Source organism: Lynx rufus, unplaced genomic scaffold (genome assembly GCF_022079265.1).
Source record: "Lynx rufus isolate CCGP_SWC_20201006 ecotype Redwood Valley unplaced genomic scaffold, mLynRuf1.p SCAF_2, whole genome shotgun sequence".
Classification (NCBI taxonomy): domain Eukaryota; kingdom Metazoa; phylum Chordata; class Mammalia; order Carnivora; family Felidae; genus Lynx; species Lynx rufus.
In genome coordinates, this window is record NW_025814834.1 from 22,020,239 (window position 1) to 22,046,552 (window position 26,314).

The 26,314-nt window shown below is 35.8% G+C and overlaps 1 protein-coding gene across 1 annotated transcript in view; it reads left to right on the forward strand.

Moving 5' to 3' along the window:
• The window catches only part of ABCA12 (ATP binding cassette subfamily A member 12), a 185,427-nt gene that overhangs the window by 64,198 nt on the left and 94,915 nt on the right, over positions 1-26,314 (forward strand). Inside the window, exons 3-7 of the mRNA XM_047085001.1 lie at positions 1,636-1,789; positions 14,615-14,706; positions 17,848-17,945; positions 20,807-20,992; positions 22,646-22,824. Coding sequence (XP_046940957.1) covers positions 1,636-1,789; positions 14,615-14,706; positions 17,848-17,945; positions 20,807-20,992; positions 22,646-22,824 — 709 coding nt within the window. The remainder of the gene's footprint in view (positions 1-1,635; positions 1,790-14,614; positions 14,707-17,847; positions 17,946-20,806; positions 20,993-22,645; positions 22,825-26,314) is intronic.

A 26,314-nucleotide genomic window follows, 5' to 3' on the forward strand; every position in this document is an offset into this window, starting at 1 on the left:
TTGGGACATGGGCAAAATAGGAGAAGGGGATTAAGAGGTGCTAACTTCCAGTTATAAAATATATAAGTCATGGGGATGTAAAGTGCAGTATAGGAAATATAGTCAATGATACAACAACTTTGTGTGGTGACAGATGCTAACTAGACTTACCATGGTGATCATTTCATAGTGTATATAAATGTTTAATCACCATGGTGTATACCTGAACCTAATGTAATACTGTATGTCAACGATACTTCAGTTTTAAAAAACCTCCACCAACTTATTATTTTATTGTTCTGGAGATCAGAAGTCTAAAATTTAGTCTTAGTGGGTTAAAAACTAAGGTGTTGGCAGGGCTTCATTCCTTCTGGGGGCTCAAGGAGACTTTGTGTCTTTGCCTTATCTAGCATCTAGAGGTCACCTGCTTTCCCTGGCTTTTGGTTTCTTCTTCATCTTCAAAGTCAACAGAGCAACATCTTCCAGTCTCTCTTCTTTTTTTTCCCTCTTTACCTCTGGCCAACTTTCATATGACCCATTCCCTTTTATTTCCAATTTTCTGTATGTAGAGCTGTATTAAGTTACTTAGATCAAATTTCTATTTATTATTCTCTCTGCTAATATATTGATGCATACTTAGCCCAGTTGCTCGTACTATTTTTTGTAGCTTTTCCTCTTTCTTTTTATGTTTAATGAAAACATACTTGTACTGACACCCTTTTTGATGGATTCATGAGGAAGTTAAGGTTTTGCTTTTTAGTCTTCAGTTTGGAATTACTCTTATAGTTTTGAAACCTGCTTTTTTTGGTAATTCATTGTCTCCATATTCCCCCCAAAAGAGCAACCTAGTGTTTTGATATTAGACCTAATTGCAGAAAGATTTGTGGTTTGCAGTTTGCTTATTTCTTGACATGTGTATGCTATCATCATATTTTATAAAGCAAATGTTAAAGATTACAAAAACCCTTTACTCTTACAGTTCTTGTTTTCTGTTACCTTAATATTAGGGATATTTATTTATTCCATTATTATTGGATTTTTAAATAGGAAAAAATATTGTGTGTATAGGATAATTAAATTAGCTGTTATGCTAAACCACAAATACTTCCTAGTGTCTGGAAGATTGGCTGCATTTATAATGACTTTGATCACAAAAAAGATATGTACACTGTGAGAAAAAATAGTTACTATAGAGTTAAAAGAAGATAAATAAAAATCATGTGAAATATACCACCCGGGAAATCCCTCCATATTTTTAAGAATACATATAATTATATATTTTTTCGAGGTTACAACTATTCTGTCCATGTTATTTTCTGATCTACTCATTTTAATTGGCAAGATACAAACATTTTGTGTATTATTTGACAAACTTTTTATTAGCTACATTGTGTTTTATCATATGGGTATACTGTGATCTATTTTTAAAATACTCTAGCAGACATTCTTCCAGCTATTTCCTTAGAATAAGTCCCAGTAAAATAAATTTGTAAGGCAACATGTATTTTTACACTTTTGGATACATAGTAGACCCAGACAGTCATAATCCAGAAGGTAATTTCACAAAACAGAGTTACTACACTTCTTTCCCTTCCCAGGCAAATGCCATAGTGATGTAATTATTGTTTTTTGCTTTGTTTTATTTTTTAATTTCAGGTTACCTTGCACCTCGAAACCTTCCTAGTACTGGCTTCTTCCCGTTCCTGCAAACCCTACTCTGTGACACAGACTCTAAATGCAAAGACACACCGTATGGGCCACAAGATCTGCTTCGTAGGAAAGGAATTAATGATGCACTATTTAAAGACAGGTAGGGGCACTTCCCAAGTGTGTTCAGTTGTTTTGAAAGATCAGATCTTATCTCCTTATGAAATATCCAGGACAACCAGGGTTTATATATATGACTTTATTTTCTATATCTGCAAATGTGGTGATCTAAATATGAACAAACAAGTTGAGTACACGCTTGTATTACCATGTTTATGTGGGAGTAAGCATAATCTACTTTGAATGAGTTACCCAAACTTTGCTTTCTAAGATGGGTGGCCAAGGCCCTCCTTAACTTCCCTCAAAGTTTTGTCAGTGACAATTTGTCAGTGACACATTGCCCTAAGATTTGATCACAAGCTTCATATATAGGGCAATTTAGGGGCATTATCTCCTGGAAGAATGACATATTTATACTACTCCATATGGTACTTCTAGATACAACAGAAACCAGGAGATGCAAATGCAGGAAATTAAAAGTCTAGAAATCAAAGTAATAAAGTTGAAAGCATCCTTAATTCAATAAAACCCTTTAATTGAGGCTCATGTGTGTCCTGTTTTATGGTGTGAGAGGCAGCTGAAGAATAAAGGTAAGAAATCTAGACCATTTACAACATGACTATTTATAATCCCAATATTCTCTCTTGGGATTCTAAACCTAAAGAGACTCCAGGAGCCCACCTGTCTGTAGAACTGAAAACAAAGTTGTAATCTGAGTCAACCATGAGATAATTCTGGTACAAATTATTTTGAAGTGTTTTTCAAAGAAAGATTGTATTTATCCCTACTCAGAGATATTTGGTTCTGAAATTTTAATTTAAATTCCTTGGTATCTAACATCATATCTGTATGAACATTATCATCATGATTTTGGTCATCAGATAATATGGGTGATACTTTAAGAGAGAGCAACTGCAAGTTGTTTAGCATAAAATATATCAAGAATTGCCATGGGAAATGACTCAGAACACACAATTGTTGAGTTGTTAATTCACATTGGTTTTGTTAGTTCAATAATTTAATGAGTCTTGATGCTTAAAACATGATGATGTTCATTCATCTATTAATTTATTCAAGAAATAATGACTGAGAAATTTCTGTGTGCTAGACATCATTCTAGGCACTGTGATACAGAATGAATCAGACAAATCCTGTATGTTACTTGCATCCTAATGGAAAAGCAAGCAAAAAAATGAGCAATCGAATAAATAAATAAATAAATAAATAAATAAATAAATAGCATAATTAATGATAATAACAATTGTGCTAGCAAGAAAAGAAAGCAGGTTATAAGCTAGAAGTTGAAAGGTGGGAAGTGAATAGGGTGGCAAGAGAAGGCCTCTGCTAACAGGTGGCATTTGGGTAGAGACCAGCAAAGACAGGAAGAGACCAGCAACGGCATATGAAGAGAGTATTCCAGGCAGAGAAACAGCAAAGAATCCTCAGGTGGGGATAAGCCTGACCATTTAGAGGAACAGAAAGTTGGCTAATATTTGTAAAACATAGTGAGAGATGATACAAGGGGTTGGGGATATGTCGAAGAGAAATGCAGAAAACATGTACATGCAGAATCGAACATGTAGAAAAAGGGAAGGGATTTGCATCTTTTTTTTAGTATAATGAGAAGCCATTGGAAATTGGTAAGCAGGGAGATGACATGACATATTGTGTATGAAGCCAGTGTGTTCTAAGTGCATACCTCACCTAACACTAGTTGCCTTATCTCTATGGGGAGACCAAAAGCTAACTAGAGCCTATGCCCTCTTAGTAAACAGAGTAGAGGAAGGATGGAAGCATGGCATCTTGGTTGTTCAACTAGTTCACAGATGGTCTGTGTGTCCCCATGTGAGTGGTTAATGAAGCATGATCCATGCCCATGTTCTAATAGGGGAAGGAATATATTAAACCCATCATTATAATGGGAGAGAGTGCAATGAAAAGTACCAGAAAGATGTTGAAGGAAGACACTCCATATTTAAAGTAGAGAGAGCTTTCAGGTGGGATAATCAGGTTGATCTTCATGAAGGGGTTGTACCTGCGATAGACATTTCATGAAGCAAGGGTTAGAGAGGACATGGGAAAAATTAATGTCCCTTATTTACAAAATGAATTGCAGCTCTCCTGGGGCTATCAACTTTATACCTTTTTTTTTTTTCATGAAGAAGTAAGTTACAATGAGAGAAATTGTGAACAATATCTAAGACTATATAAATATACCTTCCTAAAAAAGAGTATTTTTCTGTGTGATATCATATAGAGCCACACTCATAGAGTTGCCTGAGATGAGCCACTTAGTTGGTTTTAGAACTAGGATTAAAGTCCAGCTTTATTTTATCCTTTGTTGATGATTCTCTAGGCAGATGGACATATCTGCTTTTTTTGTTTTATTCTAGCCCCCAGGTACTTAGTCTGGCTCAAACTGTATATTGCTGTATATTCAGTATTTTCTCTAAACTACCACATAATTGGAACTTAATTTAGAAAATTATGTACAATAATAAAATTGCATTAATGATATTTCCCACCATGCTATTAACTTTTATGGTTTATACAGCCGTGCAGTGAAACTGGGGCATGGCTACTGGGTAAGCGGTTCCACTAAATTGCTTCCCTTTGGTAAAGGAAGATTCACCAGCATAGCATCATTAAGGGAACAAAATAGTCTTTTTCTGTTTTGTAAGTGAAGGGAAGAAAATGCCATCTTTGGCCTCATCAAAAGACGCCCGCCATATTTACTTGAATAGAATGCTCTTCTGAAAGTAGTGATCACACTGCAGTCACTGCTTGCTGGCCAGTCGCCAGGTAGTTTGAGGTTTTTGCACTGGCACCAGCCCTCTGTTATTAAATTCATACTTTTTTAGGCATTATCTTTAGGATGATGTGCTTTAAAATAAAAATCCAATACTATACTCAGCATCAACTCTAAGTAGCTGTCTGGAAAAAGAAACATTACATTTATGGTTCCCCTGCTCATTTGTATAACAGATGATTCAACATCATGGGACTTACCCTTGTGGTCCTTCCTCCCTCTGCACTGCCTCTAAGAATATATCAGAACAGTGGGGGCCCCTGTCTGTGCCATTGCTCACACAGCTGGTGAATGTGAAGATCATCCTCCAGGGCTCACAGGGTCATTATCTGGAGAAGTGATTCAGCATTCCTAAAAATCATGTGGGAGAATTGCTTCTATGGATTTGCTCCCTATCTCTGTCATGCCAACACGCTTCTATGACCTGTGGTTTCCAACTCATACCTCTGCTCCTATTGAATGGCTTTTACAGAACTTTTAACATAGTTAATCGTATCTTATTCAGGGATAATTTTAAAGTGCCAAGGCTTTTGTTTAGTACCAAAAAATATGGTTGTGTTTAGAAATTGACCTAAAGATATCATTGGGAATATAAGGTAAGTGGAAGTAGAACAGATATGTGTCCTCATTTGACTGTACAGATGATGTGAGATGTATGGGTTTCACATTGTATTAATTTCAGAGCAATTTATAGCTATGTTGTAATCATTTTAGAATCATTTGTTCATGTTAAAATAAAGGGTTAAAATTTTATTTCTCAAAAAGCAAAGTGGGGGGATATCTTAGCTGCCATGCAGGCAAAATTATTAATTTATTGAGTAAGAATGTATTGAATACGTACCACATGCCGGAGATGATGCAATTCACTGCAGATATGAACGTGAATAAGGCACATCCTATGCTCTACACAAACTTACAATCAAGTGAGAGAAAGAGCGAGACAGGCAAATAGGTAAATTACCATATTACATGGTAAATGTGATGAGCGTTTGTTTGGGTCTCACTGGGCCCAGAACATGAGACAACAAAAGGGGAATAGTTACAACAGGTACTTGAAGACATTGTTTTTGCCTGAGGAATATGGATCTAGGAAGATATATTGGAATATATCTTGGAGATATATATATGATTGTAATAGAGAGAGGTTTGGGTAGGGCAATGTCAGGAGGGTTCTCCGGAGGCCTTAAGGGTGTGATCATTAAGGGCAGATAGAGTGGTGGATACCAGACTGGAGGAAGCTGTGTTTGAGTTAGGCCATAGAGAAAGAATCCCAGAATTTAATGAAAGAGAGAAATAAATAGAGGCCCTTCCATAGCTTAGAAGAATAGGCAAATAGTGATGGAAAAATTTATAACTTCCCTTGTAGTGCTGCCAAATTAATCAACTTGTTTCAGGACTAGGACTAGGTAGAACATAATCTGTGTAGTGTCACCTGGAAGATACTGTGCTGTTATCTCCCTCATACTCTATATGTTTCTTATACACATCTACTCACTAAGACATTTCCTCATCTGCCTGTCATAGTGCCTTTAACAGCTTCTGGATAGGTACTGGTTCGGATATATATTGTATCTCCAGAGTCCCTCCTAAGCATATAAAAATATCCTAGGGCAGAGGAACATATTAAGACATATAAAAATTTTAACGTCTTAACTGGTATAGATTGTTGGATTGGTTAGTGGTCCACTTAGAAAAGATGTCCATTTTAAACATGGGCAGGTAGGGATTGTATCTGCAGCACGGACAGCCCTGAAAGAATGAACGTTAGAATGAAATTGAAGAAAACAGTGAAAAAAATTAAGATTTTCCTGTGAATGACATCAGCTTGGGGGTAGCCAGGAAGGAAAGCTGTGTCAGGTCACTGCGGGGGGCCTCACTGCCATACAGTGTCCTTATTTATAATTAAAAGTCAATAATGAATGTCTTCTGAAGCTGGGATCAGGATTGGCCTAGAGCACATCTCACATCTTCTTTCCAGGTGTCACTATATACCTGTGTGATCATTCTGGGGACAAAAGGGAAAAAATATAAAAAGTTTAACTAACCCTTAGAAGCAAAAAAGAATGTCAGAATTTTCTTTCTAGGACTTGCCATATGTGGCTTCCCTGAAAGCAGTTCTTTTTATAGACAAAATTTACCATGGTGCACATGGATACCACCTACACAGGTAATCTTCCCCACTCACAGGAAATAGACATCCAGTATGAGCGCATAAATTCTACCATTATGATGATATCTATAAATGTGGCATTTCACAAATGTAACTGTTGGTAGACATGTCTGAGAAGACGTAAAATCTACTCTGGGCCTAGTTTCCCTTCCAGTATCTTAAATTTAACATTTTGAGTCTGAGATATTTCTTTTATTGAATTCCATTCCAAAACAGGGACCTATAAATGCCACTGAGGTAGAATCTACTTCATCAGCATCATAGAGGAGAATCCCTTAGCCATCTCCATGGTACTGTACAAATGTCTGGGTCCCAGAAAAGGTGGTTAACTGATACCATGGGCCACTTGCAAATTTAATTCAGGCTTTCTTGCCCCATTTAGAGAGTTGGATTTTCTGGACTCAGGTGAGCCTGTGTGCTGGATTCAGGGGACTTCTAAGTTTTGCGTTTGCTTTAATATTCTTCCCAGAGATACCCAGTATGAGATAGATTCTCTGAGGCTTCCTCAAAGCTTTTGGAGTTCTTGAATGGGATTTTTAAGTCTCCTGAGTTCATCATAGAGGGTGGGAATGGGGATGAGTCATCACAGAATAAATTCACTTATCTGTAATAGCCTGTTGGAGGGTTTCTCAATGTCAGAACTATTCCTACTTGGGGCCGGATAATTCTTTGTTGTGCTGTCATTATAGGATGGTCAGCAGCATCCCTACCCTTTACCCACTAGATGACCATAGCACCATGCCCTCTAGTTGTGACAGCCAAAAACTGTGTCTTTAATCATTGCCAAATATCTGCTGGGAGGGGGGCCAAAATGGCCCCAGTTGAGAACCACTGGTCTAGTGGAAAGGTAAAGGATAAATTTTAAGGTAGCAAGGTATTTATATTAAGGTTGTGATTCAAGGATCTTACTCTATAAGAAACACAAATTATATCTCTCATTTTAGCAGCCCCTATCATGTGTTATTGTCCCCTGTACATGTCCTTACCTAGCTAATATTATTAATGTATTATAATCCGAGGTCTTTATTTGACTATTCCATTATGTTAGTGGGAGTTTAATAAATATTGGTGAATTAATCAATGAACATGGTAGGTACAGTGCATGATTATACATTGTTGTCTGCCACGCCATTCCTGAGTGTTTTCTCTTTTTTCTTTTTTTTTTGTCTTTTTTTAAATTATTATTATTTTTTAATTTACATCCAAATTAGTTAGCATATAGTGCAACAATTATTTCAGGAGTAGATTCCTTAGTGCCCCTTACCCATTTAGCCCATCCCCCATCCCACAACCACTCCAGTAACCCTCAGTTTATTCTCCATACTTCTGTTTTGTCCCCCTCCCTGTTTTTATATTATTTTTGTTTCCCTTCCCTTATGTTCATCTGTTTTGTCTCTTAAAGTCCTCATATGAGTGAAGTCATATGATTTTTTTACTTTCTCTGACTAATTTCACTTAGCATAATACCCTCCAGTTCCATCCATAGTTGCAAATGGCAAGATTTCATTCTTTTTGATTGCCAAGTAATACTCCATTATGTATGTATGTATGTGTGTATATATATATATATATACATATATATATATATATATATGTATATATATATATATATATATATATATACACACCACATTTTCTTTATCCATTCATCCATTGATAGACATTTGGGCTCTTTCCATACTTTGGCTGTTGTTGATAGTCCTGCTATAAACATTGGGGTGCATGTGTCCCTTCGAAACAGCACACCTGTATCCCTTGGATAAATGCCTAGTAGTGCAATTGCTGGGTCATAAGGTAGTTCTATTTTTAGTTTTTTGAGGAACCTCCATACTGTTTTCCGGGTGGCTGCACCAGCTTTCATTGCCACCAACAATGCAAAAGAGATCCTCTTTCTCCATATCCTCGCCAACATCTGTTGTTGCCTGAGTTGTTAATGTGAGCCATTCTGACAGGTGTCAGGTGGTATCTCACTGTGGTTTTGATTTGTATTTCCCTGATGATGAGTGATGTTGAGCATTTTTTCATGTGTCGGTTGGCCATCTGGATGCCTTCTTTGGAGAAGTGTCTATTCATGACTTTTGCCCATTTCTTCACTGGATTATTTGTTTTTTGGGTGTTGAGTTTGGTAAGTTCTGTGTAGATATTGGATACTAACCCTTTATCTGATATGTCATTTGCAAATATCTTTTCCCATTCTGTCAGTTGCCTTTTAGTTTTGCTGATTGTTTCCTTCACTGTGTGAAGCTTTTTATTTTGATGACGTCCTTTTTAGCTTTTGTTTCCCTTGCCTCTGGAGATGTGTTGAGTAAGAAGTTGCTGTGGCCAAGATCAAAGAGGTTTTTGCCTCGAGGATTTTGATGGCTTCCTGTCTTACATTGAGATCTTTCATCCATTTTGAGTTTACTTTTGCGAATGGCGTAAGAAAGTGGCCCAGGTTCATTCTTCTGCATGTCGCTGTCCAGTTCTCCCAGCACCACTTGCTGAAGAGACTGTCTTTATTCCATCGGATATTCTTTCCTGCTTTGTCAAAGATTAGTTGGCCATATGTTTGTGGGTCCATTTCTGGGTTCTCTATTCTGTTCCATTGATCTGAGTGTCTGTTTCTGTTCCAGCACCATACTGTCTTAATGATTACAGCTTTGTAGTATAGCTTGAAGTCTGGGATTGTGATGCCTCCCACTTTGGTTTTCTTTTTCAAGATTGCTTTGGCTATTCTGGATCTTTTCTTCTTCCATACAAATTTTAGGATTATTTTTCTAGCTCTGTGAAGAATGTTGGTGTTATTTTGATAGGGATTGCATTGAATATGTAGATTGCTTTGGGTAGTATCGATATTTTAACAATATTTGTTCTTCCTATCCAGGAGCATGGAATCTTTTTCCATTTTTGTGTGTGTGTGTGTGTGTGTGTGTGTGTGTGTCTTCTTCAATTTCTTTCATAAGCTTTCTATAGTTTTCAGTGTATAGATTTTTCACCTCTTTGGTTAGATTTATTCCTAGGTATTTTATGGGTTTTGGTGCAACTGTAAATGGGATCGATTCCTTGATTTCTCTTTCTGTTGCTTCATTGTTGGTGTATAGGAATGCAACCGATTTCTGTGCATTGATTTTATATCCTGCGACTTTGCTGAATTCATGAATCAATTCTAGGAGTTTTTTGGTGGAATATTTTGGGTTTTCCATAAAGGGTATCATGTCATCTGCAAAGAGTGAAACTTTGACCTCCTCCTGGCCGATTTTGGATGCCTTTTATTTCTTTGTGTTGTCTGATCACAGAGGCTAAGACTTCCAATACTATGTTGAATAACAGTGGCAAGAGTGGACATCCCTGTCTTGTTCCTGACCTTAGGGGGAAAGCTCTCAGTTTTTCCCCATTGAGGATGATATTAGCGTTGGGTCATTCATATATGGCTTTTATGATCTCAAGATATGCTCCTTCTATCCCTACTTTCTTGAGGGTTTTTATCAAGAGAGGATGCTCTATTTTGTCAAATGCTTTCTCTGCATCTATTGAGAGGATCCTATGGTTCTTGTTCTTTCTTTTATTGATGTGATGTATCATGTTAATTGTTTTGCAGATATTGAATCAGCCCTACATCCCAGGTATAAATCCTGCTTGGTCGTGGTGAATAATTTTTTTAATGTATTGTTGGATCCAGTTGGCTAATATCTTGTTGAGGATTTTTGCATCCATGTTCATCAGGGAAATTGGTCTATAGTTCTCCTTTTTAGTGGGGTCTCTGTCTGGTTTTGGAATCAAGGTAATGGAGGATTCATAGAAAGAGTTTGGAAGTTTTCCTTCCATTTCTATTTTTTAGAACAGCTTCAAGAGAATGGGTGTTAACTCTTCCTTACATGTTGGGTAGAATTCCCCTGGAAAGCCATCTGGCCCTGGACTCTTGTTTTTTGGCAGATTTTTGATTACTCATTCGATTTCCTTACTGGTTATGGGTCTGTTCAAATTTTCTATTTCTTCCTGTTTCAGTTTTGGTAGTGTATATGTTTCTAGGAATTTATCCATTTCTTCCAGATTGCCCATTTGTTGGCATATAATTGCTCATAATATTCTCTTATTATTGTTTTTATTGCTGCTATGTTGGTTGTGATCTCTCCTCTTTCATTCTTGATTTTATTTATTTGGGTCCTTTCCTTTTTGTTTTTGATCAAACTGGCTAGTGGTTTCTCAATTTTGTTCATTCTTTCAAAGAACCAGTTTCTGGTTTCATTGATCTGTTCTACTATTTTTTTGGTTTTGATAACATTCATTTCTGCTCTAATCTTTATTATTTCCTGTCTTCTGCTGTTTTTGGGTTTTATTTGCTGTTCTTTTTCCAGCTCCTTAAGGCATAAGGTTAGGTTGTGTATCTGACATCTTTCTTCTTTCTTTAGGAAGGCCTGGATTGCTATATGCTTTCCTCTTATGACTGCCTTTGCTGCATCCCAGAGGTTTTGGGTTGTGGTGTTATCATTTTCATTGGCTTCCATATACTTTTTAATTTCCTCTTTAACGTCTTGATTAACCCATTCATTCTTTAGTAGGATGTTCTTCAGTCTCCAAGTATTTGTTACCTTTCCATATTTTTTCTTGTGGTTGGTTTCGAGTTTCATCACGTTGTGGTTTGAAAATATGCACGGTATGATCTTGATCTTTTTGTACTTACTTAGGCCTGATTTGTGTCCCAGGATATGGTCTATTCTGGAGAATGTTCCATGTGCACTGGAGAAGAATGTATATTCTGCTGCTTTAGGATGAAATGTTCTGAATGTATCTGTTAAGTCCTTCTGGTCCAGTGTGTCATTCAAAGCCATTGTTTTCCTTATTGATTGTTTGATTAGATGATCTGTCCATTGGTGTGAGTGGGGTGTTGAAGTCTCCTATTATTAGGGTATTACTATCGATGAGTTTGTGTTTGTGATTAATTGAGTTATATATTTAGGTGCTTCCACAGTTGGCACATAAATGTTTACAGTTGTTAGGTCTTCTTGGTGGATAGGCCCCTTGATTATGATATAATGCCCTTCTGCATCTCTTGTTACAGTCTTTATTTTAAAGTCTAGATTGTCTGATATAAGTATGACTACTCCAGCTTCCTTTTGTTGCCCGTTAGCATGATAGATGGTTCTCCATCCCCTTATTTTCAATCTGAAGCTGTCTTTAGGTCTAAAGTGGGTCACTTGTAAACAGCATATAGATGGATCTTGTTTTCTTATCCATTCTGTAACCCTATTTCTTTTGATTGGAGCATTGAGTCCACTGACATTTAGAGTGAGCACTGAAAGATATGAATTTATTGCCATTATGATGCTTGTAGGGTGTTTTCTCTTTTAAGGACAGACAGGTATGCAACAATGGAGGGAAAGCTAAGCTATTAAAAACAAACAAACAAACAAAAATAACACATTTTCCTTAGCTATCTGTTCTTCTATTTAAAAAAAATTAATGTTTATTTATTTTTAAGAGACAGAGACAGAATATGAGTGGGCAGTGGGCAGAGAGAGAGGGAGATACAGAATCTGAAGCAGGCTCCAGGCTCTGAGCTGTCAGTACAGAGCCCCATGTGGGGCTTGAACCCAGAGACCATGAGATCATGATCTGAGCCAAAGTTGGATGCTTAACGAACTGTGCCACCTAAGTGCCCCTTGTGGTTTCCATTTGAAGAGCTTAAAGACAATAGTTTTTTGTGCAGTGGCAATGGACATATGCTATCACACCACATTTTGTAAATGCAAAATAAAACTGGGAGGAATTTGCAGGCAGTTGAACAGCAAAGCCCACATGATATCCTGATCTCTCACCCCAACAAAAAGGCAAACCAAGGCCACATACAGGAAAGGGACCACCTCCCCACTCCTGTAATATGGAATGGGTGGTGACCATGTAACCACGGGTACTTCCTGATCAAGGACAGGTCCTATTAGGAGAGAAGCATCTGTAGTTCCTTGTCTGGAAGCTGCCATTTTATTGTTGAGCAAATGCAGACTTGCTGAGCCAGAGGCTTGCTGGGAAGGGGATGAGCTTTTTTTCTTTGGTCTTTAAAGAATATTTGAAGGAGTAGTTTTAGGACCCTTCTCTGAATGTGGGAAGATGGGCAAAGTGTCCTCTGTCTCTTAACTTACATTTTCTTTGTTTCCTATCACCTCTTCTGGTTTTCTTTCCAGCTCTTCTTTATTATTCAGTCTCTGTTTTCTCTTGCTTCTTGTTTGCTCATGTTGATCTTTGTCATTCTCCTTTTGGTTTTTGTTGCTGTCCCTATTCCTTAAAATTTTTATGAAGGTAGTTTTCCCCTTTATTTTCAAAATGTGTTGATATTCAATAGTCCTCCTTATAGCATTTCAAGCTGAACTAAAAAAAAATGTTGAGAAAAAGAAAAGTGAACCTGACTTTCTCAAACTTTCTAAAACTTCTGTTTGAGAGAAGGGAAAAGGTACAGGTCAATTCTTATTTTTATCTGAGCAGTTTTCCCATCCAAATAGTCAGCATAAGGAATGTAAAAAGATTTTGGGGAATACAGTCATGGTCATGAATAATTCAAATATACATTAAGAATGCAGAACTTTTGGAGCAACCAGTGCATTTTATAGAGAATATTGGAAAAACACTAGGGAATGAAAACAAATATCACCTCTTCTTACCATTTTTACTAAAAGGACACACTAAAAAAGAAAAAAAAACAGATTTTTTTCCCAATTATAAATCACAATGTACCCTGGAACCATGATTCAGATCTTGTTTCTAAAAAGGAAGTTAAATTGAAATCTCAACCGTAAGTGGAACTTCTTGCTTTTTCACTATTATATTTTTATATCCGTCCTTATGTATCTTAAGTAAGCTTTTTTATAAACAAGTACACAAAGTTCACCAACTTTTAGGAATTCCAAAAAGTGTTCACATCCAGGCATCGGACTGATTTTAGTCTTGAAATACGTACGTTTATTTTGGACACTTAGTTTAGATATATCATGTTTTCCAGAAAGTATGATTATCTCCATTTTAATAATCAACTAAAAAGGAAGTGAATTTTTAAAAAGAAGGTTCCTAAAGGTCCAGTAATGTTTCCTTCCCAAAGCTACTGTGACCATGATAATGCAGGGATTCCTGGCACCACAATGCTATGTTGCCGCGTTGATGCATCCAGTACAATAAAAAGTCTACTTACATCATCATACATTCCTTTAACACCTGGTGCCACCTGTAATGGCAACAGCCACAGAGCTTGGCACAGACTAGACACTCAATAAAGGTGTGTTCTTTTCTTTCTTCTTTGAATCTTGTAAAGACATGTTTTCTTTCTTTTCTTTTCTTTTCTTTTCTTATCTTATCTTTTCTTTTTTCTTTTCTTTCAAGGTTAACAAATAAGCATACCTTTGTTTCAGTCCCTGAAGCACAAGCATCCTTGAGCTCTCATCTCTTTGGAATCCCTCATCTTTTTAAATGAAATGTATATATATATATATATATATATATATATATATGTGTGATCATATAGATATATCTATATGATCTATATGATATAATATCATATATAGATCATATAGATCATATAGATATATATGATCATATAGATCATCTATATGATATATATATGTATCATAATTATTTCCAATATTTAACTCTAATGTCTTTTAAAAATAATTTCCTTTTTACAAGATAAAAGTAAAAATAACTAAACATCATCCAGGCCATTTTGTCTGAATAAAAATTTACCTTGTAGGAGAGCGACTATATTCATTGGTGTGTGGTTAGGTGAGTTCTTCCGTTACAATCCTAGAAAGTAAATTAAAAATTTGAAAGTCCTTGGAGAGCCCTGGTATCTGCCACATAATACATTGCTGTAACTAACTGAAATTAATGTGGGTGAAGTTATAGAGTTCTTGCTTTTTCTTCTCTAGTGAAATTCTGAGAAAGTCATCCAACCTGGAGAAGGACAGCAATTTATCACTCCAGAGCACCAAAGTTCCAGAAAGAAGGCACACATCACCAGGTAAGCTATTCTCTTCTCTCGAGTTTAGAGCAGGCCTTTTGGAACAGCCAGCAAGGTCTAATCTTTGAAAGGGTTATACTTTTAACTTTTCAAACAGAGATGGAATGCCTAGAATATTCCTCAGAGAATATTCCTAAATGTTCCTTAAGGTTGCCTGAGTGTGGCAGTGCAATTATGCAAAGTTCTTGAGATAATTGGAAATTAAGTTCTTACTAAAATACTTTCTAGGAGCAAAAGCCTAGATGGTGCTAAATATGATGTTGAGAATTGCTCACTTTCCCAGAATCGGCTAGGGACTGTAGTTGTCTGCAATTAGATGATGCTGGGATGGTTAGAAAGCCCAGTAATAAAAAATTACCATTTGCAACAACATGGGTGGACCTAGAAGGTATAACACTAAGTGAAATAAGTCAGTCAGAGAAAGACACATGCCAAATGATTTCACTCCTATGGAATTTAAGAAACAAAACAAGTGAGCAAATAAGGAAAAAGGAGACAAACCAGAAACCTTTCTTAAATACAGAGAACAAACTGATGGTTGCCAGAGGGTGGTGAGTGGGGGAAGGGGTGAAATAGATAAAGATCACTTACCTGATGAGCACTGAGTAATGTATGTAAGTATTGAATCACTCTATTGTACACCTGAAACTAATATAATACTCTATGTTAATTTCATTTCAATTTAAAACAAAGAAAGAATTTATTGGATGAAGTCTTGAAAATTTGCCCAAACTGTTCATTTCACAGATGAGGAATATGAGGCCGGACCAAGTTCTATGCCCTGTCTATGCCCATCCAGCAGACCCGCTACTAGAGCAGCAGTCAAGCCAGGACTCTTTCCACTCCACCCTTGTTCCTCCCCAGCAGTGCTCAGTATCAGTCTTTCAGCGGGACTGTGTGCTTCCTTTACAGCTGCGCCAGGGACCCTCCCAGTTTAGTGTGCAGAAAACCTTCTGGCTGAACTACCTGAGCCTTACACCAAGTAATTCTGATGCAGATTGCCTTAAGAAACTCGCTAGAAGCCATAAATCGCTGATAAACTCCTAAAAAAGCAGGACTATTTTATATTCGTTTGACAAATATTTATAGGATGCCCACTATCATGTAAGCTCGGTCCTATGTCCTGGGGATATATTAGTGAACAAAACAAAGATTCCTGTATGTTTGGAACATGATTGGTGCTCTGAAAAAAAAAAAAAGTACCTTTAAAAATGCCATGGAATATTTAAGATTCTATAACATTGTGTAAATTGGTACAGCCACTGTGGAAAACAGTATGGAGGTTCCTTAAAAAATTAAAAACAGAAATACCACATTATCCTATAATTCCGCTACTGGGTATTTACTCAAATAAAATGATATGCTAATTTGAAAAGATATATGCACCCCTGTGTTTATTGCAGCACTATTTACAATAGCCAAGACATGGGAACAACCAAAGTGTTCAGTAGATACATGAATAAAGATATGGTGTACGCACACACACACATGCATGCACACACACAGATATATATACACACTGGAATATTATGCTACCATAAAAAAGGATAAGTAAGATCTTTCCATTTGCAATAACATGGCTGGACATAGAGGGTATTATGCTAAGTGAAATAAGCCATAAGATTTCACTCATAAGTGGAACCTAAAAAACAAAACAAAACAAAACTAATGAATAAACAGACAAAAAGAACTAAACCGATAAAGACAGGTTACCAGACAGATCACCAGACAGATTGCCAGAGGGAAGGGGGAGGGAGGACAGACAAAATGAGTGAAAGGGAGTGAGAGATACAGGCTTTCAGTTATGGAATAAACAAGTCACAGGAATAAAGGACACAGAACAGGAAATAGGGAATAAAATCAATGATGTTGTAATAGTGTTGTATGGTAACAGGCAATAACTACACTTGTGAGCATAGTATACCATATGGATTTGTTGAATCACTATGTTGTAGACCTAAAACTAATATAACCTTGTGTGTCAACTACCCCCCCAAAACAAACCAAACCAAACCAAACCAAACCAAAACAAAACAAAACAAAAAAACTATGGCATTAAATAACATTCCAATACAAGTTGATGAACCAAGTGAAAAAGGTCCTGTTGTGTTAATGTAGGAGGAATACGATGGTGAGTGGTTCTGAGGAGTTAATGTTCTATCGTGAATGATCTGAGGGTATTTGGCTGAGTAGCTTAAAGCACAGTAGAAATAAGATTATAGTATTGTGGTCTAGTAGGCTTTGCTTTGCTCAGTAGCCACAGATTATGTCTTTTACCCTCTCCACTCATCTCACAAATGTATCGCCTGGTCCAGAGGAATCAGTTGGTAAATTCTTCAGCCCCACAGGCATTATAATAAAACGTAGGCCCTACTGATGATAGATCACTGGATTTTTGAATACTAAGATTCTTTGCTGTGAGGATAACTAACTGTCTCTGTCTAAAACATATAAAAGGTAACATACTGGCTTACTGAACATCCATGCTATGGGGATGAACATAATCTTCTAGCTAATGCTCCTAACCCAGAACACCCCACCACATCATAAATAGTACTAGATGAGGCTACTTTGAGAATTGCTTAATTAGAGTATACTGTAGTCTGGACTAATTGCTTCATCCCATTTATTTGATCTGAAATATCTTTCAGAAAACACTTTGGGGAGGAAGGAATTTATGATCCTAAGCAGATTTTAGCCTCCCAACTGAATAATTAAAAAGAAAACCATTATCACCAGATGTGCATTGGCAGATCCTTTGAACAGATGTTAGATATGATGGATCTGTGGAGCTCGTGGAGACACCTCAAATCCTCCAGGCCTGCACAGAAATGATGTACTTTATTAGGCAATAATATTGGTGATGAAGTTTAATGACATAAACTGGAATGAAAGCAAATGACATCTAAGCTGATTGGAAAAAACCCAAGAGCAGACCAAAACCATCACAATTTTATGTGAAAAAAATAATGATGAAATCTGCTGTTTTACCAGTTCAAAATTTTCATGGAAGATGCATATTGAGCACATTCTTGCTTTGGGGTATATAAGGGCACAAGTGATATTTACGGATTCTTGTGTGAATCTGTCCATTTTTGTGTGTCTATTTAGAATGCTAATCTGTTCTTTTTTCTATTGCAGCCACAGTATTTCCCAGTACCAGTTCTAATTTGGAAAGTATGGGAACAGATACGTTCAATGGTAGTCAAATCCTTGCCCGAATCCTTGGTTTGGAAAAGGTAATTTCACTCAGTTTTGTAATGGACTGATAATAAATAGCAGTTGAACAAATACCTTAATAAAAGGAATTCCCAAACAGGAAGAGATTTGGGACACCCTACCATTTGGAGTAATATCTCAGGGAAATTCTTTTCTTAGGAGCTCTTCCATAAAAAGCTTAATTCTCAGGGCGCCTGAGTGGCTCAGTTGGTTAAGCATACGAATTCGGCTCAGGTCATGATCTCACGATCTGTGGGTTTGAGCCCTGCATTGGGCTCTGTGCTGACAGCTCAGATCCTGGAGCCTGCTTCATATTCTGTGTCTCCTTCTTTCTCTGCCCCTCTCCCACTTGCACTCTGTCTCTCTTTGTCTCTCAAAAATAAATAAACATTAAAAAAAAAAAGCTTAATTCTCAGACATTCTGAATTCTTTAAGGTCTTGGACATTTATTTACTTCCCTGTTAAGTCCCTTAATCAAACTTAAGATTTTCCTTTAGTTAGAGATAGGGTGGCATTGCATATGATCTAATTTTCTGAAACAGGGAAGAAAAAAATGAATATGAAAGCATATGAAGCTCTAACACTCATTAAACTTGCTGCCTCATCCATACTGATCATGCCTTTGGAAAATTTGGAGCTATGGAAAATATCTCCCTGAAGCAGCAAAGTCCTTTTGCTTAGTGTAGTTTGGAGAGCTGACATATCTATCCCTTTGTTCAGCAGTCATTTATTTTAAGATTTCAGATGCAAAAAAAATAAGCATAATTTCTATCAGAGGCGTAAACTGGCAGCCTATGAGTTAAGTGTGTGTGTGCGTGTGTGTCTGCAGGTTTGTGTAGGGATATTAGGAAATTGAATTTGAACGCTTTTACACAGAACAGGTACTCTTCTGTTGACCACAGTCCCCACTTTTCCTTACTGTCTTTTATCCAGCCAGATTCATACATTTATTTGGCTAGCCCCTGTAGGCATTTGAGTCCTGCTTTATGTGCTCTTCAGACATCAAAAAGAGATCATTTTCAACATTTTCTAATAGACTTCTCTCTCTCTGTCTCTCTCTCACTGTCTCTGTCTCTGTCATACGCACATGTACACATATGCATTTTAAATAATATATTCATATTTTACGTAGATGTTTCTTCCATCTGGATGGAACATAGGATATAGCACATAACTTTGACTTTTATTCATATTCCAGTGATCATAACCTCTGCTGCTTAATATGTCTCTGTTAGTTACCCTTAAAAACATTCTGTATAAATGAGGCATCTCAATAAACTGGTTTATGTAAATAAGCCAAAGGTTTACAACACAAAAAGGGATTCCAAGAAAGGCGCTACTACCCATCAGGACAATTCTGCCAGTGTTGGCTGAAATACAAGACTTTCCCATTTGGTTCAGTCTAGATTTTGAAAGTCTAGTTTCAACAGTAATAATATTTGAGATACCTAAAGCACCCTATTTGTCATAAAAAGCCCCCAATATGCTCAGTTAATTCCAATGTAAACCCTCCCTAAATAGGGGAAAGTTATTTTATTCCATTTCTATTTCTTCCATATTGGTTCCTAGAAGCAAATAGTCTTGCATTGGATCAGCTAAATTCTTTAATATATAGAATAAAAATGCTATCCTCAAAAATACCGCCTTATTGTGTTGAAACTCCAAAATTATTTTTCTCACATGGAATGAAATTTCAGAATTTTGTGAGGCAGCACAGAGTCATATATCCAGTGAAGATAAGTCAAAAATTGATTTTCTATGTATAGATACATATTTTTAGAGTAGTTGGAGCAAGGAAGGGATGTCAAAATCAGGATGATATGTTGATGCCTGTGTCAGCGATCTCTGTGATTCCTCTTTCTTTCTCTTTCCTGCTTTCTGCAACCCTTGCAAAAATGAGTAGAGAAATCATTTTGGAGTGAGTTTATGTGTAATGTTAAGAAAGAGATATGGATGAATGGCTCGAGGACTTGGCACTTATAGTATATCCTGGAATAAGTGGATCCTGTCTTGTTCCATTCACCTAGAAGTTGCGTCACTAGAGGGAAGAGTGTAGCTTCTGTGACATAATCTTAAGGGGACAATAAAGTTAATTGCCCCTCACCTAACAGGGTTCTAAGAATTAATTGTTAGGAAGGACCCATTAGATATTATAACTAATATAATTGGCTCTATAAAGACCTAAAAACCTAAAATGGTCAATGTGATCACTATTCTACCTACAATTAGTGCGCTGTCTGGTCTGTACTGTGAAATATATGAAGACTTAGAATGATTCCATTATAAAAATGCTTTCCACTTATTGCATCTGTTAATTATATACCTTTATGTGTTTTCATGCATATGTTTTCCTTTTCTCTTCATATGCATACTTCTTAAATCAAGTATTTCTTTCCATGTGAAATGTAATCCATGTTTGTCCGCTTCACTAAAAACACTGTTTGTCTTGGACTCTGAAGCTCCCCCTCTTTGGAAGTCTTCCAGAGATCACAGCCACTTTCCCAGGAAGTGTCACAAAGAGGACACCTGAGTTTGCTGCTAAAAGCCCAGGAGAAACTCAGATTTTTACATCTGACGATTTTTGCGAGAAAAGACCTGGTGCATTTAGCTTCTCTGGTCAGAGACAGGAAATGAGTTCAGTTAAACAAGTCATATCTGAATCATGTAAATCACAACAGTGACAAGAATGGCCACATCCACACATTCTCTTGTAACTTGTAATAAATAAACCGAGTGTATTTTAGTGTTATTTGAATAGTAGCTATAATGCAGGACCTTAAAATGGCTATTATGAAAACAAGTCCATTTCCTTGAAGACAAGAATATTTCATATCTGTATGTACTGACATCATTATCCCACTCTTCTCTCACACATTTTTAGCTGTTAAAGCAAAATTCAACTTCAGAAGACATTCGGAGAGAACTGTGTGATAGCTATCCAGACTATATTGCCCATTATGCCTTCACTTGGACCACCCTAGGGAAAAACATTTTTAACAGATTTTGCCTATCCAATATGACCTTTTTAGAGTCTTCTCTTCATGAACTAACAAACCAATTCTCTCAGGTGAGTGTAAACATTTTAATTTGATCAAGACCTCTTAAACAATGAAAGGACATGTATTGTTTCCATTCTTGTATCCACAAGTAATTCAATTTGAGTCAAAGAGCAAGTCCATAGCCCACATGGACTGGGAAATATTGACTTGAATATGTGCTCACCCTTAGCATGAATTCCTCACACAGAGACTCACACACAGTATCTCATTCTAAGTAATATCTGCTTTCCATTGAAATGTTCAGGATTGAAATGACTTCAATGTTGAACCAAAAATATTGCATTTTGGTTGACGTAGACACATCTTTGTAGCTGGCTTTCCTCTATGGTGAATGAAGATTGTTTTCTCTTGAGATATTTAAGTAAGATTACTCAGGATGTCATATAAGTTTAATAATTAAACTACTGGAGCCATATAACTCTCAGAAGTTAGAGTAATGGGTGATCTTTTTAATTTTTCTCATTAACATGAAGCCTACTTTGAAAAACTGATTTTTGATGAAACAATATATTCTTCTCCCCCAAAACATTGTACATTAGGGGTAAGGACTTTATACTGTAAAGTGGTAATGACCACTTTTATATGCTATTCTTACACTACGATGTGCAAATTTAAAAAAACCCCACATATGGTGAAAGATCTCAAAAATATTCAGAATTTTCTTGAAATTTCATAAGCAAGAATAAATGATACATGTCCACTTCTGATATTTTCCTCTTGGTTCTCTGAATTTTATTGTAATTTTTGTTAAGTTTAGAATGCTTGAACTATCTTTAGTAATCTGAGTTTTCCAAATGAACTGGATTAGAGACAGTGTTATAATAACCCCAATCCAACTTAGAGCACTTAAAATGCTTTCTAAACAAATTCAGCAGTCATGTAGAGTAAAATGTGTGCTTAAGAATATATTGTTCAAAATCACATTCTCAGCATGAAAGAACTTCAATTACAACTGAACAAAAGCCTGACTTTACCAGTATGATTGAGTTTATTAAGAAAATTACTTTGGGTGGGAATATAATGAAAAAATACTTTACTTTGAAAGTACTACCTGGGTCCTATGATCCAGAGCAAGACCAAAGGTCATGGTTTTTGTTATTTGTTTGCTTGTAAGATGTAATTATTATATATATTCATTTACTATATAAATCATTTATTATACTAAAGTTCCTGATATGGCAACAGAACATTGGAAATATTTTATTCCATTAAGTATGTATGTATGTGTAATTATAATAGTAAATATATATAGTTTTAAGGGTTCTGTACCCAAATAATAGAAAGTCTACTAATGGATATAGAGAAGATATATCTGTAACTTCTAAACCAGATACCCTTGGGAAAAACAAAAATATTACCTAGAACCTAATTTCATTTTAAGGAATTAAAAAGTGCAATTTAAAATTTTTTATATAAATAGAAACATAGCTCTGTTAACCAAGCTTGAAATATGCTAATTTCTGGAGGCATAGGAAAAAAATCCAATTATGTTTAAGTATATTAGATATGGTTATAATTTTTCAGAGTAAAGGATGATTTCATATTGTATGAAAATCAGAAAGAATTATGTGAAAATCTAAATTTTCAGTGTTTCCCAAAACAATAAGCCACGTGATTACAAATGCCGAACTCTCACTTTGCACTGTTTGTTATTTTATAAGATATCAAGCGATCCCAACAACCAGAAGACAGTATTTCAGGAAATGGTCAAAGTGCTGTCCTTCTTCTCACAAGTGCAAGAGCAGACTGCTGTGTGGCAGCTCCTTTCTAGTTTTCCAAGTGTATTCCAGAATGAGACGACACTGAGCAATCTGCTTGATGTTCTTCGAAATGCAAACAGGTAAGAAAATATGAGAAGCAAGTGGGACATTACTATTCACAAAGAAGCCTTTTTTTTTTTTTTTTTTGTAATGGTACCTGTAAGGATCACTGGTAGGTAAGTAGTTTAAACATGGAGCAGATAATCCTTCAACACCTTTTTGCAAATTTTATCAATGAAGATGAGGGTATTAGTTAAGCAAAGAAAAAAATAACCAGTGGGACTTCAGGGTTATCCAAGTACATGAAGAAGTGAGGAGGAACAGTAACTTAACAAATGTATTGTCAGTTGGTATTGCAGACCTTCTGAAAAAGAGGTGTGTAACAGGACCAGTCATAGATTAGAACATTGGCTCCGACTCATTCAGGGACAACCAGAATTCTGTGCATTTAGCATTTAAACTGCCCAAGAATAAACTATTCCATTGGGTTTTTGTTGATACCATCCAATATAAAACAACCTGTTGGTGGAGTTTTGAATTGAGCTACCTCAATGGGGTTGGCTTCCCTCATGTGCGGCCAGCCTATACATGACCTTTCTAAACCTGTGTATTAGTTTGGCTTTATTTGACATATATGACACAAAGATTTGGAATTATTTTTGCAGGAGAAATCCCTTTAAATTTTTTTCTAATGTTTATTTTTGAGAGAGAGACAGAGCAATCAGGGGAGGGACAGAAAGAGAGAGAGAGGCAGACATAGAATCCGAAGCAGGCTCCAGGCTCTGAGCTGTCAGCACAGAGCCGGACATAGGGCTCAAACTTCCGAATCGTGAGATCATAACCCAAGCCGAAGTCGGATGCTTAACCGACTGAGCCATCCAGCTGCCCCCAGGAGAAATCCCTTTAAAAGTTATTTTCCTTATAAAAGAATTCAGAATATGCCAGCAGTTAGGATTTAATGGTCTTATATTTAAGTTTTGATTTTGACTCCTGTCTAGCTGATTTGGAAATGTGCATTAAAAAAAACCACAACATCAACAACCATCAATTATTGTGTGTCTATTACATACCAGGCACTTTACTGAGCCCTTTATATATCCACATTACATCCTACAGCTAAACTAATATTTATTTTGTAAATGAGGTAACAGAGGGTCATAAAATTAAATATTTGATGATTATACAACAATGAGGGTTTAAACCTTGGTTTTCTAACCCCAGAATGCAGGCTCCCTCTCTAATATGTTATTAAGAGCATGATATATTCCATCTAAAATGTCTGAAGCACCAGAAGAGAGTGTTCTCATCTTCTTTGGAAAGCTTCCAAGATATTATGTTTGTTCAAGGACCTTATAATAAGCCCTTATGTTGGTACATTAATCTCATTTGATCCCACAACAATGCTTTGAGATTGAGACAACAGATAGCCCCATTTTGTAGAAGAGGAAACAAACCCTTTCAAATGACTTCCCCAAGTATCTAGAACTAGTAAGTGGCAAAGGCAGGACCTGAAGTCAGGGAATCTGAATCCAAGTCCCATGCTTTTTCCACCATAGCATGTCATAACTAAATTACAGAAGGGCAAGGTGTTAAGAAGTTTCGTTCTCTAAATTGGTCTTCATTTTAGCACTTAAAGTAATTTTTATTTACCCAGGATTTTGGCACTTCATCCTCTTGCTCTTATTTATATTCTGTCTTAACAAGGAAACAGGTAAATCAGTTAAAGGAGAAAGAATCATTTGAATTACATAATGTAGCAATAAAAAGAGTCAAAATAGTTATCAGACCATATAAGACATCACTACACACTCACTAGAATGGGTAAAAATTTTAAAGATGCACAACCTCAATTGTTGGCAAGAATGTAGAACAAATAGAACTCTGTGGAAAACAGTGTGATAACTTCTAATGAAGTTAATAGTAGGCCCATATGATGTAGCATTTTACTCTTGGATATTTACCCAAGAAAACGAAAACATGTCCACATGAAGACTTGTATGCTATGTTGATAGCAGATTTATTCATGATAACTAAAAATTGGGAGAAAAAACAAATACCCAAAAATAAAACAGCAAAAGAATTATAGTTTATTTATATATTGGAATTCTACTCAACAAGAAAAACAAATGATTACTGAATCACACAATAATATGGATACATTTTATGACTATTATGCTGGCAAAAGAATCCAGATCCCTCCCCCTCAAAAAAAGAACACTTACTGGATGTGTAGATATTATACTATTCCATTTATATGAAGTTCTCAAATTGACAAAATTAATTTATAGTGTTAGAAATTAGATCAGTAGATCCCAGGACAACTATTGGGAGAATGAGACAACTTTTTGGGGATTATTGAAATGCTTTGTATCATATTAGCATGGTGGTTACATGAGTATATATATTTGTTAAAACTCACTGAATTATAACGTAAAATAGGTGCATCTTATTGTGTGTAAATTATACCTCAACAAAATTTGGTTAAGAAACAACAAATAAAAAACAAAAATCCTATGAAATAATATTTAGTAGAAAGTAGGAGATCCAAAAAAATACTTTAGGATTAAAAATAAATAAATAAATAAATAAATAAATAAATAAATAAATAAATAAAATACTTCAGGCATTATTTTAGTGAAGTAAATTATATAGGATAGGGGCACCTGGGTGGCTCAGTCGGTTGAGCGTCCGACTTCGGCTCAGGTCATGATCTCACGGTTCGTGGGTTCAAGCCCCGCATCAGGCTCTGTGCTGACCACTTACCCAGCCTGGAGCCTGCTTTGGATTCTGCGTCTCCTCTCTCTTCCCCTCCCCCACTCACATTTTGTCTCACTCTGTTTCTCAAAAAAATAAATATAAAAAAAATTTTTTTTTAAATTATATAGGATAAGCATTGCACTGTAGCTGTTTTAATTCTCTTAAAATTTAAAATATAATTATTGCATATTATAACATTATGCAATAGAACATGTTGTCCAGTAATGATTACAAATGTTGTAAACCAGTCTACATAATAATGAAAAAGAAAAGAGAAATAGCTAAAAGAAATAGCTTTATTTTAAAGTAGATGACATTTGACTTTAAGCAATTCTTTTTTAAAGAATATTTATTTAATTTGTTTTTTTTATTACTGATTTATACACTAGTTTTTTTCTAATATGATAGCCCTTGACTATCTAATATGGCTTTCTAGTATGATAACCACATGTGGATTTTGACTAAAACTCTGAATTTTTAACTGTATTTAACTTTTAAACACTGATATTTGATTCAGTTAATGATAAAACTTTTAGTATGTTTGGAATAATGTTGATATGTGAACCTACATTTCTTCTGTAGTTGAAATGAAATCTAAATACAGAATAAATATTTTCAATGAAAATTTAGTATCTGAATTGAGATGATCCATAAGTATAAAATTCGTGGTGAATTTTGAAAACTTAGAACAATAAAAGACTTAAAATATTTCATTAATAATTTTTATGTTGGTTGGCTATTGAAGTGATAATATTTTGGATGTATTGATTTAATAAAATAGTTTATTAAAATTAATTTCATCTATTTCTTTTA